This window comes from Lissotriton vulgaris, chromosome 12, assembly GCF_964263255.1.
Source record: "Lissotriton vulgaris chromosome 12, aLisVul1.2, whole genome shotgun sequence".
In the NCBI taxonomy this organism is placed as follows: Eukaryota; Metazoa; Chordata; class Amphibia; order Caudata; family Salamandridae; genus Lissotriton; species Lissotriton vulgaris.
In genome coordinates, this window is record NC_141700.1 from 60,774,626 (window position 1) to 60,788,257 (window position 13,632).

The 13,632-nt window shown below is 48.7% G+C and overlaps 1 protein-coding gene across 1 annotated transcript in view; it reads left to right on the top strand.

Annotated features, from left to right (window-relative positions):
• ZFR2 (zinc finger RNA binding protein 2) overlaps positions 1-13,632 on the top strand; it is an 811,721-nt gene that overhangs the window by 340,914 nt on the left and 457,175 nt on the right. Inside the window, exon 11 of the mRNA XM_086947097.1 lies at positions 12,350-12,590. Coding sequence (XP_086803223.1) covers positions 12,350-12,590 — 241 coding nt within the window. The remainder of the gene's footprint in view (positions 1-12,349; positions 12,591-13,632) is intronic.

The following is a 13,632-nucleotide window of genomic DNA, read 5'->3' on the forward strand; positions in this document are numbered from 1 at the left end:
GCATATGTGAAAATACCCGGCAATGCACATCGAGGGCTCCCAATCAACTATGTTAAAAATGATATACAACAAAATTTTTACATACTGATGAGCATGTGCTGATTTTGCCAATAAGCCCATAAAGTAAACTTCCTCCAGGTAGAGTTATAGAGATGTTTCTTCTTAACCAAATATATATAAATCTCTCACCAGAAAATAATTCAAGTCCTCCTGTGTTGAGATTCTTATGAAGAAGTGCTGACTACTCCAGTGTGATAATTTGAAATAATTATCTTCAGACTTGTAAGGTTGATCTTCAGATGAAGTTTAATCTTCACAAAGAATCCCATCCAACCAGGTTAACAGACAAATCTCATCTGAACACTCTAACATTCTCTTATCCATCAGTTCTAGAATATACATGACACAAACCATAGAGGTTGGAGAGAACACATCTCATACCATAGAAAATAGAGAATATGCAGAATATCACACCATACTCACTCAAATAGATTACTCAAAGAGGCCTGACTAACTTGAGCATCCAACTTGGAGTCCGGATCCAAATAGTGTATGGTAATTGTAACCTTGGCTCTCCTTTACATGTTTCTGAAATGAAGGCATTTCTTAAAAGAGCTGCAGTTTAATGAACCCTGGGTCTAAAACAAAGGGTTTTATTTGCATACTGATAACAAAGCTTAATGTAATAAACTATTTGTCTTTAAACGGATTACCACGTCACACATAAGCCACTTCCTACAGGACCATAGTTTATGAGTAAGCAATCAATTGTCTTAATACTTTTGTCCTGTCAAGCTAGAATTTAATCTAACGAGCAAAGAGAGCTTTTTATTTGAGTTGAAGGATTTGAAAAGAACGTAGTTAAGGAAATGTGACTGCTTTACGTCAAAGTCCACTTTAGGAGAAAAACTCAAATGAGTTCTCATTATCCCCCACCCACTCATTTGTGATGGAAACTGAAAGGTTGCTGTGAACACAGAGCCTGAAGTCCACTGACCATGCCACCTACTGGGACAGCAGCGCTGCTGGGTAAATGTTGTAGTGTAGCCTTGTGTATTGTCTCAGAAGATGGACACATTAGCCTGGATAGAACAGTACCCAACGTCCAAGGTGGGGATGGAGATCTAGTAGGAGGGAATTCCTTTGTATTGCCCTCTAGGAAATCCATTACTCCATGATCACGCTTGTTAACGTGTAAATTCAGTGCTCTTGATTTTGATGAGGTTTAACCTGGATGAGAACTAGGCTTACAGACAAATAACCTTTCCAGGCAGACATCTGTGTCTTCTGTTTAGAAAAGGCTTCCATCATCGAGAGAGATCACAACTATGGAAGCTCCCAATCCTCTTCCTTTCTGACCTCAAGATCCTGCTGAAGATCATTCCCCTCGAAAGTTCAGCCGTAAGAGGGTTCCTTCTCTATCACATATCCTGAGATGAATGGGGTTTCTAAATTATCATATACTCCCACATTATTTAATGGGATTCTAAATGATCATATACTCCCTCATTATTTAATGGGATTCTAAATTATCATATAATCCCACATTATTACTGGCTCACCATCTAGAGTGTTTCTAGTGGATGACACAACCGGGAAGTATTGGCAAGAGGAGTATCTAGGCTTTACATGCTAGAGGCACCTCATACAGCGGTTATTAGGACACTTAAATTCGGAGAAACTCCTATATTCCCTTAAGTGCCAGGTCTGACTGAAATGATAGGAGAGGAATTTTGCAAATTAGCTGCTCCTCGGCTTATGAAAAAATAAAAGCCTCCAGAGAAAGATCCAATCTTCCTCTGCATTGACTTAAAACCGGACTCAGTCATTGTGCCTGCTGTACGTAAAAAATATATATCCTTCACCTCTGGACACTTCTGCTTCTCTGGAAAGAAAGGACAAAAGAATGGAAAGAAAATCTGCTGAACTCTCTCAACAGCTCTTAAAGATGAAAGAGCTACAGCTCTCCTTGGAAGATATCTAGGCTATCTGATTTTAGGTTTAAAACCTATAATAACTGATAACACCCCACAGAAAGGAAAATAGCCATTACCGGGGTAAACACATAAACACTGAAAAAACACCTTCTCAACCACAAACCAAGTGCCATTCAAAGAAAGGAAAAGATGAGTGAAAGAGTCATTTTTATTTCTTCCTCAAGGGGCCAATACAATGTTTTTTTGTTTTCTTATACAAGGCAGCAGCAAGAAAGACTGGTCTAACATCATTCTGCTTGAATTTTGTTGCTTAGGGATGTCACTAAAACATTGTCTCTTCTTCCTTCTGTTTTTTTCAGTTTTGTGGTCTTTGGTCTAAAGATGCAGTGTTTAGAAGCATGTTTTAGGTCTTATTTAGTTATTTTATAAATTGTAGAGAATTGGGAAATATCAAAATTGTAAATTATATTTTAGCTACATTTGATTTCTCTGATAGGTAAAATGGCTGGTTTCATAAGAATCGTTCCCAATATGTACCCTCACATTTACCTACAGACTGAGAAGGGTTGAAATAAATAAACGGTGTAGTAACAGGTATATGTGAAAAGAATGTTGTCACCAAGCATCTGAGATACTGGTGAAAACATGACACCAGACGTTTGGTAAACATGGAACGCAGTGTCACTTGGAATGCTGCTGAAAAAAAATCCTACAAGTTCAATAAAGATTGGAGTGATATTGTTTGTATTTGCAGTAATTCAGCTACGTATATGAAAAAGTTGTATGATGGCCTATCAAAATCGATACCTGAGCTGAAGTGCTTCCCGTTAAGAGATCCTTGTCACTTGCTAGATGGCATAGGAAGGAAAGGGCGAGCGCGCATGGCCAAAGACTCACTAAAGAAGTATAGTATGGTGTTCTACAATAAGGTAGATTTGTAAAACATTTATTTGGACCTCATATACCATGTGCACACGCTATCTATACGCATGCTCTATCATTGCAGAAAGCAAGCAATAATACAAATTATATTAGTATTCCATAAACACTGGAAAAACACAGTTTCTGTTGTTTTTAATGGCGCAAAAATGTGTAAGCAGTGATAACCACTGTTTTTTAAGATATTGAAAAAACTCCAACTGAATTCACCAAAAATAGAAACTGAAAACCGGAAAGCCTAAAGATATCATTGTTCCCCTTTGTAAACATTTTAAAGAAACATTTTAAAGATTGCATTGGCACTTCAAAAGGGACGAAGACAGAACTTTGCGGTACATGAAGGTTGGTTGCTTTGCAACCATGTCATCAGTGAGGACGTGGACTTTGCCGAATTAGGGATTTCAAGCTTTAGCCGTGGAATTAAGCTAACAATGTTATCATGGCTACGATTTACATCTCAGAAGCCTGATGCTCAGCTGAATATTCTAATCTTACCATTCAATGACAGAACTCTTTTTGGGTCAGCACACACAAGAAAATATCCTCTACATGAAGATGGCGGTAGAGACCCTAAAAACTTTGGGTCTACAAGAACACAATAGAGTACACAAAATAAGTTACCATATCGAGACAACCTTTATTACAGCCGGCAACTGGTACAATCCGTTTGTTGCCATTCCTTCATCAACAGCATCAACAACAACAACAGTGTCGGTACCCGCACCGTTAGAGACAAGTCTCCAAATCCAGCACTGCTGAGGAACAACAGTTGGTAAATTCATCCGGACAACCCTGCTGGAGTCCATGGTGTTGCATGGAGAGGTCTGGAGTGGCAACTGTAGTATGGTAGTAGAAACCAGTAAAGTCACTTTGCCTTTTCTTTCTGTACTTAGGCGTTATATGGTTGGGTGTCCCTTTAAGGCCATATGTAATTTGCTTTTCGACTGGCCTCCATGGTATCTTGTGTATCCTTTGCTGGACTGATTTTTGAACTTGGTATCCTGCTTCCAGTCAGCCACATGCATCGTATACACTTTAACAACATGCACCTTGTGGAGTATTTTACTATAGTGCTTTGTGACATCTGAAAGAGACACGTTAGTGATAGATTCCTTACCTTAGAATATCCCCAGGCGTCAGACTGGATCCGGAAACTTTTGCGTAGCAATACCCCTGCGCGCCGGTAGGCGTCGTCTGCGGCTCCGCGTCCGTCGTCGGCGTCGTGAGCGCCGGGATGACGTCGTCGGAGTACTTAGACGGCGCCCATGCGCGCTGACGTCAGTTCTTCTTTTTTCCGCGCCAGCTAGCGCAGATCCGGAAGAAGCTCTACCCCCAGTCACTTTTTGACTGAAAACTTTTTTGATCTTTTGATCTTCTCTTTAGTCGACTCTCGACTATCGGTGCCAGGGATGCCCGGGTTCAAGCCTTGTTCGAAGTGCGGCCGACTCATGTCGGTCACGGACCCCCATCGCCGGTGCCTGAAGTGCTTAGGCCTCGACCACGACGATCGATCCTGCTCCGACTGCCGGGCCCTGACGTCGAAAGCTAGGCGGGAGCGGTCCCGCAAGCGTCTCGAGCTGAGGCAGTCGGCCCCGCGCCGCTCCAGGTCCCGGTCCCGGTCCCACGGGAGGTCGAGGGACAGGTCGCGAGGTCGGAGTCATCGACGTTCCGGGAGTGGACACCGATCGTCTGGTTCCAAGTCCTCAGGTAAGAGGCATGTGAGGTCGGAGCGACACCATCGATCCTCCGACCCGCCCCGACGCTCGCACGATGCGGCCGGGGACTCGGGCGACACCGCCCACGCGGCTCCGCGGGAGTCGCAAGCGTCGCCGCCTGCCCCACACCTTCGGGTCCCTGGGCACGGCGCGTCGCAGGAGGAGGTCGAGAGGTACCTCATGGCCATGAGGGCCCTCCCTCCTCAGTCGGTTCCCGTGGCGCCTTCGGGCCGATCGGCTCCGTCTGGAGGTCCTTCCGGGTCGGGCGCTTCGGCCCCGACGACGTCGGGTGCTTCGGCCCTGGCGCCGCTGGCGACTTCGGTCCCGGCGCCGCACGACCTCGCTGGATCCGGCTCCGGATCCGGGACCCCGCCGGTCGACCCTACGACCTCGCCGGCGCCGTCCCTTCAGGTGTCGTCCCCGGCAGCCGATGTGGTTGCCGCCCCCAATGTTTCCTTCGGTCCTACTCAGGAGTCGGAAGGGCGCCGCTGGGCGCCGATTCCGTCGGCCTTTGGAGAATTTTATCTCCATGAGGAGGCCCTGGCTCTTAATCCTGGTCTCCAGGAGCCAGGTGACGAGGAGCAGCGGGAGGGGTCCGAGGACCCTCTGGCACGGGATTGCCAGTCACATCAGGACTGGACATATGAGCTTGGGGAGGCCAGTGGTATTGACACCTCGCCAGACACTGGATTTACATCGCCCCCGACTGTGGCTTCGGAGGCGGGTTCTGCTTACAGCGTAGTGTTGACGAAGGCAGCTAAGGCCTTAAACCTTCAGCTCCCCGTCGCGGCCGTGAGGACTAATCTCCTCACTGAGGTCCTCAAACAGCAGTCAGGCTCAGCGGAGCCCCTCCTGCCGTTCAATGAGGCCTTGTGTGACGTTCTTCTGGGCACTTGGTCCAAGCCCGCCACAGGCCCCCCTGTGGACAGGAACGTGGCCAGACGCTACCGCCCGGCACCGGGCGACCCATGCTTTTTGTCCACCCATCCCACCCCCGAGAGTCTGGTCATCCAGGCCTCAAACTCCCAAACCGCATTCCCGTCGGCCCCGCCCGACAGGGAATCCAAGAGATATGAACAGTTCGGGAAGAAGGTTTTCTCGTCTGTGAGCCTAGGGCTGCGGTCTGTGAACACCGCCTGTCTCTTGGGCCGCTACACCCACACTCTGTGGGACACGGTTGCGGAGGTGCTGCCAAAATGCCCGGAGGAGGTCCAGGCTAAACTCAGCCAAGCCCTGGCGGACAGCCGAGATGCAGCACGCTTTTCTATCCGGTGCGGGCTGGATACTACGGACTCACTGGGCAGGGCGATGGCAACGACGGTGGCGGTTCGACGCCACGCCTGGTTGAGGTCCGCCAATTTCTCGGCCGATGTCCAGGCCACCCTCCTGGACATGCCGTTTGATGGCCGTCGCCTCTTCGGCGACAAGGCAGACCATGCGCTGGAACGTTTCAAGGACTCCAGGGCCACGGCCAAGTCCTTGGGCCTTACGGCCCCACGCCAGCAATCGGGTGCCTTTCGCTCCTTTCGTGGCCACGGAAGGGGCGCCCCACCACGTACTGTCAGCCACGCGCCGCAGAATGTTCAGCAACGCGGTGGCGGACGTGGGAACCGCCGTGGCGGTGGTCGGGGCCAGCGGCGAGGCCAGTCCACACCTCCCTCAGCAGCCCCTGCCTCAAAACCTTCCTAGTCCGAGTTTTCAGGCCCATGTGACGCCTGTGGGAGGCAGGGTTCGCCATCACCTCTCCCACTGGCATACAGTCACTTCGGACAGGTGGGTGCTGCAAATTGTCCGAAGGGGCTTCTCCCTCCCCTTCGAGTCATCCCCTCCATCCATGCCACCTCAATACCACCGTGTGTCGGGGGATCACTTGCAACTTCTGCAAGAGGAGGTTTCGGCCCTCTTGGCCAAGAGGGCCATCGAGCGCGTTCCTGGGCCAGAAGTAGGACGTGGTTGTTACTCCCACTACTTTCTGGTACCCAAGAAGGGCAAAGGGGGCCTACGCCCTATCTTGGATCTACGGAACGTCAACGGCTTCCTCCGGACGGAGAAGTTCAAGATGCTCACTTTGGCTCAGGTCCTGGCTGCCCTGGACCCAGGAGACTGGATGGTAGCGTTGGACTTGCAGGACGCCTATTTCCACATCCCCGTCCTGCCGGCCCACCGGCGTTACCTGCGGTTCACGGTAGGCCAAGAGCACTTTCAGTTTACCGTGCTCCCCTTCGGCCTTACCAGCGCCCCACGGGTGTTCACGAAGGTGATGGCGGTGGTCGCAGCCCATCTGCGCAGGCAGGGGGTATCAGTCTTCCCCTACCTCGACGACTGGTTGTTGAAGGCGGGCTCGCCCCAGACAGTCGTCAGCCACCTCCAGACTACGGCCGACCTCCTGCACTTGCTGGGGTTCTCCATCAATGTGCCGAAGTCACACCTGTGTCCCTCTCAGAAGCTCCTCTTCATCGGAGCGGTTCTCGACTCGGCGCAGTTTCGGGTTTACCCACCCGAGCAGCGGGTTCGGGATATTCAGGCTCTGGTTCCCATCTTCCAGCCGTTATCCCGGGTCTCGGTCAGGTTGACGCTGCGGCTTCTGGGACTGATGGCCTCCTGCATCCTTCTGGTGCGTCACGCCAGGTGGCGGATGCGGGCTCTGCAGTGGGACCTGAAGTTTCAGTGGGCCCAGCATCAGGGCAACCTGTCCGATCATGTCTTGATCTCGGAGGGCACTGCGAGACAACTGCAGTGGTGGCTCACGGACCGCGACTGGGTCAGTGGCAGACCCCTCTCCCTACCCCAACCGGAGCACGTAGTTGTGACGGACGCGTCCCTCCAGGGCTGGGGAGGCCACATGGGAGAGGCGGAGATCAGAGGCCTCTGGTCTCCGGCGGAGTCCCGGCTCCATATCAACCTTCTGGAGCTGCGGGCGATTCGTCTAGCACTGAAGGCATTCGTCCCCTCTGTCCGGGGGAGCGTGGTGCAAGTGTTCACCGACAACACCACCGCCATGTGGTACTGCAACAAGCAAGGCGGAGTGGGGTCGTGGACCCTCTGCCAGGAGGCTCTGCGCCTCTGGCAGTGGCTGGAACATCAGGGCGTGACCCTGGTGGTTCAACACCTGGCAGGCTCTCTGAATGCCAGGGCGGACGAACTCAGCCGCCGGTGCATGATGGATCACGAATGGCGTCTGAACTCGGACGTGGCGCAAGGTCTCTTTCGGCAGTGGGGAGAGCCTTGGTTAGATCTATTCGCCACAGACGAGAACGCGCAATGTCATCAGTTCTGCGCGTTGGAATTTCCAAGGCGGCACTCGCTCGGCGACGCTTTTCGTCGCGAGTGGAGCTGCGGTCTGTTGTACGCCTTTCCGCCTATACCACTTCTGCCCAGAGTGCTGAAGAAGATCAGGCGCGACCGGGCCCAGGTCATCCTTGTGGCTCCGGACTGGGCACGAAGATACTGGTATCCCGAGCTACTCAGCATGTCAGTCGATCCCCCGATTCGTCTGCCTCTTCGGGAGGACCTTCTGTCGCAGCAGCAGGGGACGGTCCTGCACCCGAACCTGTCCAGTCTCCACCTACAAGCTTGGAGATTGAGCGGCGACAGTTGAGGCCATTTGACTTGCCTCCTGAAGTCTGTGATATCATTCTGGCAGCCAGGCGTCCCTCCACAAAGTCGGTATACGCCTGCCGGTGGAACAGATTTGTGGCATGGTGCACAGCAAAGGCTGTGGATCCTCTCTCTGCACCCCTTTCGGAAGTGCTGCTCTTTCTTCTTTCCCTTGCCCAGCAGGGCTCTGCTCTGGGCACTCTTAAAGGGTACCTTTCTGCTCTATCAGCCTTCCTGAGGCTACCAGATCAGCCTTCTTTATTCAAGTCCCCTATTGTAAGCAGATTTCTGAAGGGCATCACGCACATGTTCCCTCCTGTTCCCTTCGTGATGCCCCAGTGGGACTTGAATCTTGTTCTCACTTATCTGATGTGTGCTCCCTTTGAGCCACTGCATAACTGTCCTCTTCGTCTCCTTACTCTGAAGACTGCCTTCCTGGTTGCCATCACCTCTGCCAGGAGAGTGAGTGAGCTCCAGGCTCTTTCTTCTTCTCCACCTTTCCTGTCTGTTCATCCTGACAAGGTGGTGTTACGTACACGACCTTCCTTTCTGCCCAAGGTTGTCACGGCCTTCCACATCGGGCAGTCCATTACCTTGCCCACTTTCTTTCCGCCTCCGCATCCCTCGAAAGAGGAAGAGAGGCTCCACCGTCTGGATCCAAAACGTGCGCTCTCCTACTACCTAGATCGCACACGCCAATTCCGGGTGGATGACCAACTCTTTGTTGGTTACGTGGGCGCGAAGAAGGGTAAGGCTGTGCACAAGAGGACCATCTCTAGGTGGATCATCTTGTGTATCCAAGCATGTTACTCCATGGCGAGGAAGGAGCCCCCGGCTGGATTGCGGGCTCACTCCACTCGGGCCACGGCAACGACAACTGCCCTGGGCCGCGGTGTCCCCCTGCAGGACATTTGCCAGGCAGCTACGTGGGCCTCGCTGCACACGTTCGCAAGACACTACTGCCTGGACAGTCAAGTCCGGAGGGATGGCTTCTTTGGCCGTTCCGTCCTCCAGGACTTTCTGGTGTGATATTGGTTCGCAGACCCACCACCGGGGTTGGTATTGCTGGGGTATCTATTCTAAGGTAAGGAATCTATCACTAACGTGTCTCTTTCAGATGCACAAGTTACTACTTGTGTAACGATATATCTGTAAGAGACATTAGTTAGTGATAGATTCCTTACCGACCCACCCATCCTCCCCGTTCTGCGAACCGATATCTAGGGTTAAGGTCATCCCCTTTCAGGGCCCTAGTTTCATGGCACCAGTGTTAGTTCTATCATGGCTCTGCGTATCTGGCGCGGAAAAGCTGTGTGTCAGAACTGACGTCAGCGCGCATGGGCGCCGTCTAAGTACTCCGACGACGTCATCCCGGCGCTCACGACGCCGACGACGGACGCGGAGCCGCAGACGACGCCTACCGGCGCGCAGGGGTATTGCTATGCAAAAGTTTCCGGATCCAGTCTGACGCCTGGGGATATTCTAAGGTAAGGAATCTATCACTAACTAATGTCTCTTACAGATATATCGTTACACAAGTAGTAACTTGTGCTTCATGACCCGTTATGAGTAAGTAGTTGTCTCAGACCCAAATCTGTTAGAAAGAGACAATCTATCATGGAAATATCTGCTTAGCATGGCCCCTTCCCATGGAACTATCACCAGACCACACTAACAGCGTTTGTGCTCAATGCCACTTTTAATGTGCGGTGCGCCATACTCCTTTCTGTGAAAGAGATGTCTTGTTTATTGCTGGCCTTCCTTTTCTTCAGCGTTAGTTACTATGTGGTACAAGTTATGTGTGGGAACTATCTTGGATGGAGTTAAGTGGTGTGTTTTCAACAACAGACTAAGATGCCTTCTTGCCATGTGATAGTAGTCAAATCGTTATGCAGCTGTAACAGATTTCAGGAAGCCCAAATCCCCAAGTGTGTTTTCATAGTTATACTGTCCTCGCCTGCACTTAAAATGTGTCTGACTTCGTGATGATGGCTGTCTTCTGCCTTGAATCACTGTATCCTGCTGCAGGCTCCTGCACATATGATCTTCCCATGAATGCTACACTGGCCTTCTGTGTGCTGGGCACCATCTTATCTAGTGGATACAAAAATGTTATGGATGGAGTGCTTGAATTAATCTCAGCCACTGGTAATTACTCGGGCGCATCCCAGTCCATTGTTATTTTGCACACCATGCCACCTCAGTTTGGACCAAGCAATATGCAAATCAGTCTTGACCCTGCTCCAATGGGAACAGTCCTGGCTGAACTGCCAAGCCAGGTCCTTCCTGAACTGGACAGACTACCGTATACAAAAAAGTAATGGATGGAATGCTTGAATTAATCCCAGACACTTATAATTCCTCGGGCCGCATCCCAGCCCATTGTTATTTTGCACACTATGCCACCGCAGCTTGGACCAAGCTGTATGCAAATCAGTCTTGACTCTGCTCCAATGGGAACAGTCCTGCCTGAACTGCCAAGCCAAGTCTTCCCTGAACACAAGCAACCCAGGACCGACTTAGCCCTAGTTAGGGCTCGTCAGCCAGCTATAGCTTGGTTCCAGTGAAACAGTGAGCATGGGACTCTTGTCTGAGCATACCCGTCCCACTTAGGGTGACACACTACAGTATACAAAAAGTGATGGATGGAATGCTTGAATTAATCTCAGCCACTGGTTGTTTCTCAGGGTTACATCTCAGTTCATCTAATTTTGCACACCATGCCACCTCCGTTTGGACACAGCATACAAATGAGTCTTAACCCAGTTCCAGTGGAAACAAGCCAGCCCGAACTGCCAGGCTCGCTCCTCCTTTAACCGGAACACAAACAACAAAATGTCCAATGCATGGAACTTGGCTGCCTGTCTTGTTTAGTTTCCATTTTGGTATTTAAGTCTTACAAAGGTACATAACCATGAAAGTACTTGGAAGACTAGCAGGCCACCTACTTGAAGTTGATTGTTGGTGTTGTGGTTACGTGTTATCACCTGGTTTCATCTCCACACTTCACTGCCTCTGTTTAAGGCATTGTATAAACTTGCTTCTTTTGTTAAATGTACACTAGCAGCATTTTCAGGCTTTACTATAAGACCAAGAAAAATCAGTCCCTCTTTCAAGGTTTGGGCATACATGCCTTCAAGACTGGCTGAACTACATTACTGTGGAGGGTTAGTGAAGCGCTGACAGTAGGTCAGCCTTAAGTTTAGATATGTGGGCATAGATGTGTTCTCCTCCCATCCAAGATTTGTCCCAAAAGGGTATTCATTTTTAAAGTAAATGCAATTATAGATTGGGTCCTCTCATTCACAGGCCCTACATTTTTAACACAAAAGAGTGTGATGGATACTCCTGATCTGTAATGCATTCACAGGACAAAAGACTTTAGAACGTTCTACTAGCTTATGGTCTCATCTGAATAACAAAGTATGGACAACCTGATTACAAAAACTGCTATTACACACTATTTATTAAACTGGGCATGTTGATAGGGTTGGTTGACTGCATACTGTGGTGTTAGTCAGCAAACAAAAGTTTTGTCATTAGATCAAGGCAGTATCTGATCAGAAAGAATGACGTATCTTTAGCTTTCATTTGTAAAGTCCTGAGATTAGTCATTTCGTCCTCAATGTATTTCTGTTCATTCACTAAACACTATTGTGTGACATCTGTTCAGGTAAAACACAGTATTGAGTGAAAAGCACTTATTTACAATCAGTGCAGTGCATGTGACTGTACAATAGGGTTGCACTCCAAATGAGAAGGATTTTTGGCAAACTACGCCTGATCTCATGGAATAGGTTACTTTTTCCCTTCTTACTGAACAAAGTCCCCTCACTTCCTTTAAGCCCTAGAAGGTACTAATCGCATTCATGACTTAACCCATGTACTCTCCCTAACTCAAAGTATAGGTGGAACCCCCTTCATATGTTATACCAAAAATGAGTCCGTCTTGGGATTTAAGACATTCAATAAGTACATTACTAAACCGGACTCATGTGCTTTCCTGTGACCTCTGTACCAAAGGGTGTTTGAAAGCTAAAGGTTGTTCCAAAACTCTTCATGGGATTGTGAAAAGGATAGATTTTCTGCAGTGAATGATGTTTTTTAGAACTGAGTCTGTTGTATGTGTGGTAAATGTGCTTGGTATTGTCTACTCTCCAGACGCTATGAACAGGCTATGTACTGGAGAAGAATGGAGGAGGAGAAACTGTACTGGGAAGAGCAGCGACGTCGGAGGACTCTAGACTGGCATCCACCCCCACTCATGGGTAGACCTGGCCTGCCTGTGCCACCGCTCTTGGCGGGTAATCATTTTAGCATCAGGGGGTTTGATAGAAGAGATGTGAAGATGCCAAGGATCCCAAGACTCTTCAGCTTACCTATGCAGTGTGATTCTCTACATGTATGTATTTCTTCATGGTTTCTTAATAAGGCCTTTGAGGTGTAGTGGGCGGTATGCCATTTCACCTTACATGTGGTATGGTTTCCAGGAAAAGTAACAAATGCCATTTTTGGTCATACCCATGACCTCTTTAGGTAGGAGAATAATTTTGATAAATGAAATTTGGTTTTATACTGCCACCTTCCACCTTCTTCTGCTATGTGACTGATTGAGTTGGTTGTAAGAGGTTACGTACCCTTTCTACTCCGTTTCAGTATCCCTTTGGCATATGCCTAAGTGGAAAGGAGATTATATTTTGTTTCCGTGGTAGATGATTTCTGCTTTACTTGACTGTCAAAGGTGTTTTGACATAAAAGTCTCAGTGCCATATTAATGGCTCAACCCTTCTCTGAAGGGTTAGGAATAAGCATTAGGCATAGTGACCATTTAGAAGCTAGATAAGAATAAACACGCCTGACCCGTCTACCTTGAGGAAACCAAGATATAGACTATCAAGAAAAAAATAGTGCCCAATTTTTCATTTCCGAATATGTACTAGATATATGTCTTAAAAATTATTTTGACGTATGTTTAAAAAAAAGGGAACCAGCTTAAAATGCTTATATTTTCATGCTACAGTATTTTCATGTATTGCGACACATGCAGGTCATTTATCATTAACAATGTATGGGAGCCCAGAGAGCGCAGTGCTTATTGCAGTGTAAGTGAGTAGGTATCGACTTTAAGTGCAGAAGAACATGCCTCATCTAAATGAAATAGCATTAATAGTCAACAAGATGCTCCAGGCTCTATAATGTTCACTTTCAGGATTTGGTCTTTATATAAAATTGAATTGTCAATGTTTCGTCTCCTTAAGCAGACATTTGTAGGTCTCCTCTGGAAAACAGCAAACTGTCTAGCTACACATTATACCCTCACAGAGATGAATGGTTGCAATTAAACTGAGTCGATTCCAAGTGATTGTGTTGGCAGTCAAACTTTGCTGATTTTGTGATATAGGCGGCTCCCGGGCCTTCAGTTCGCCATATGCCCAAATGCATGC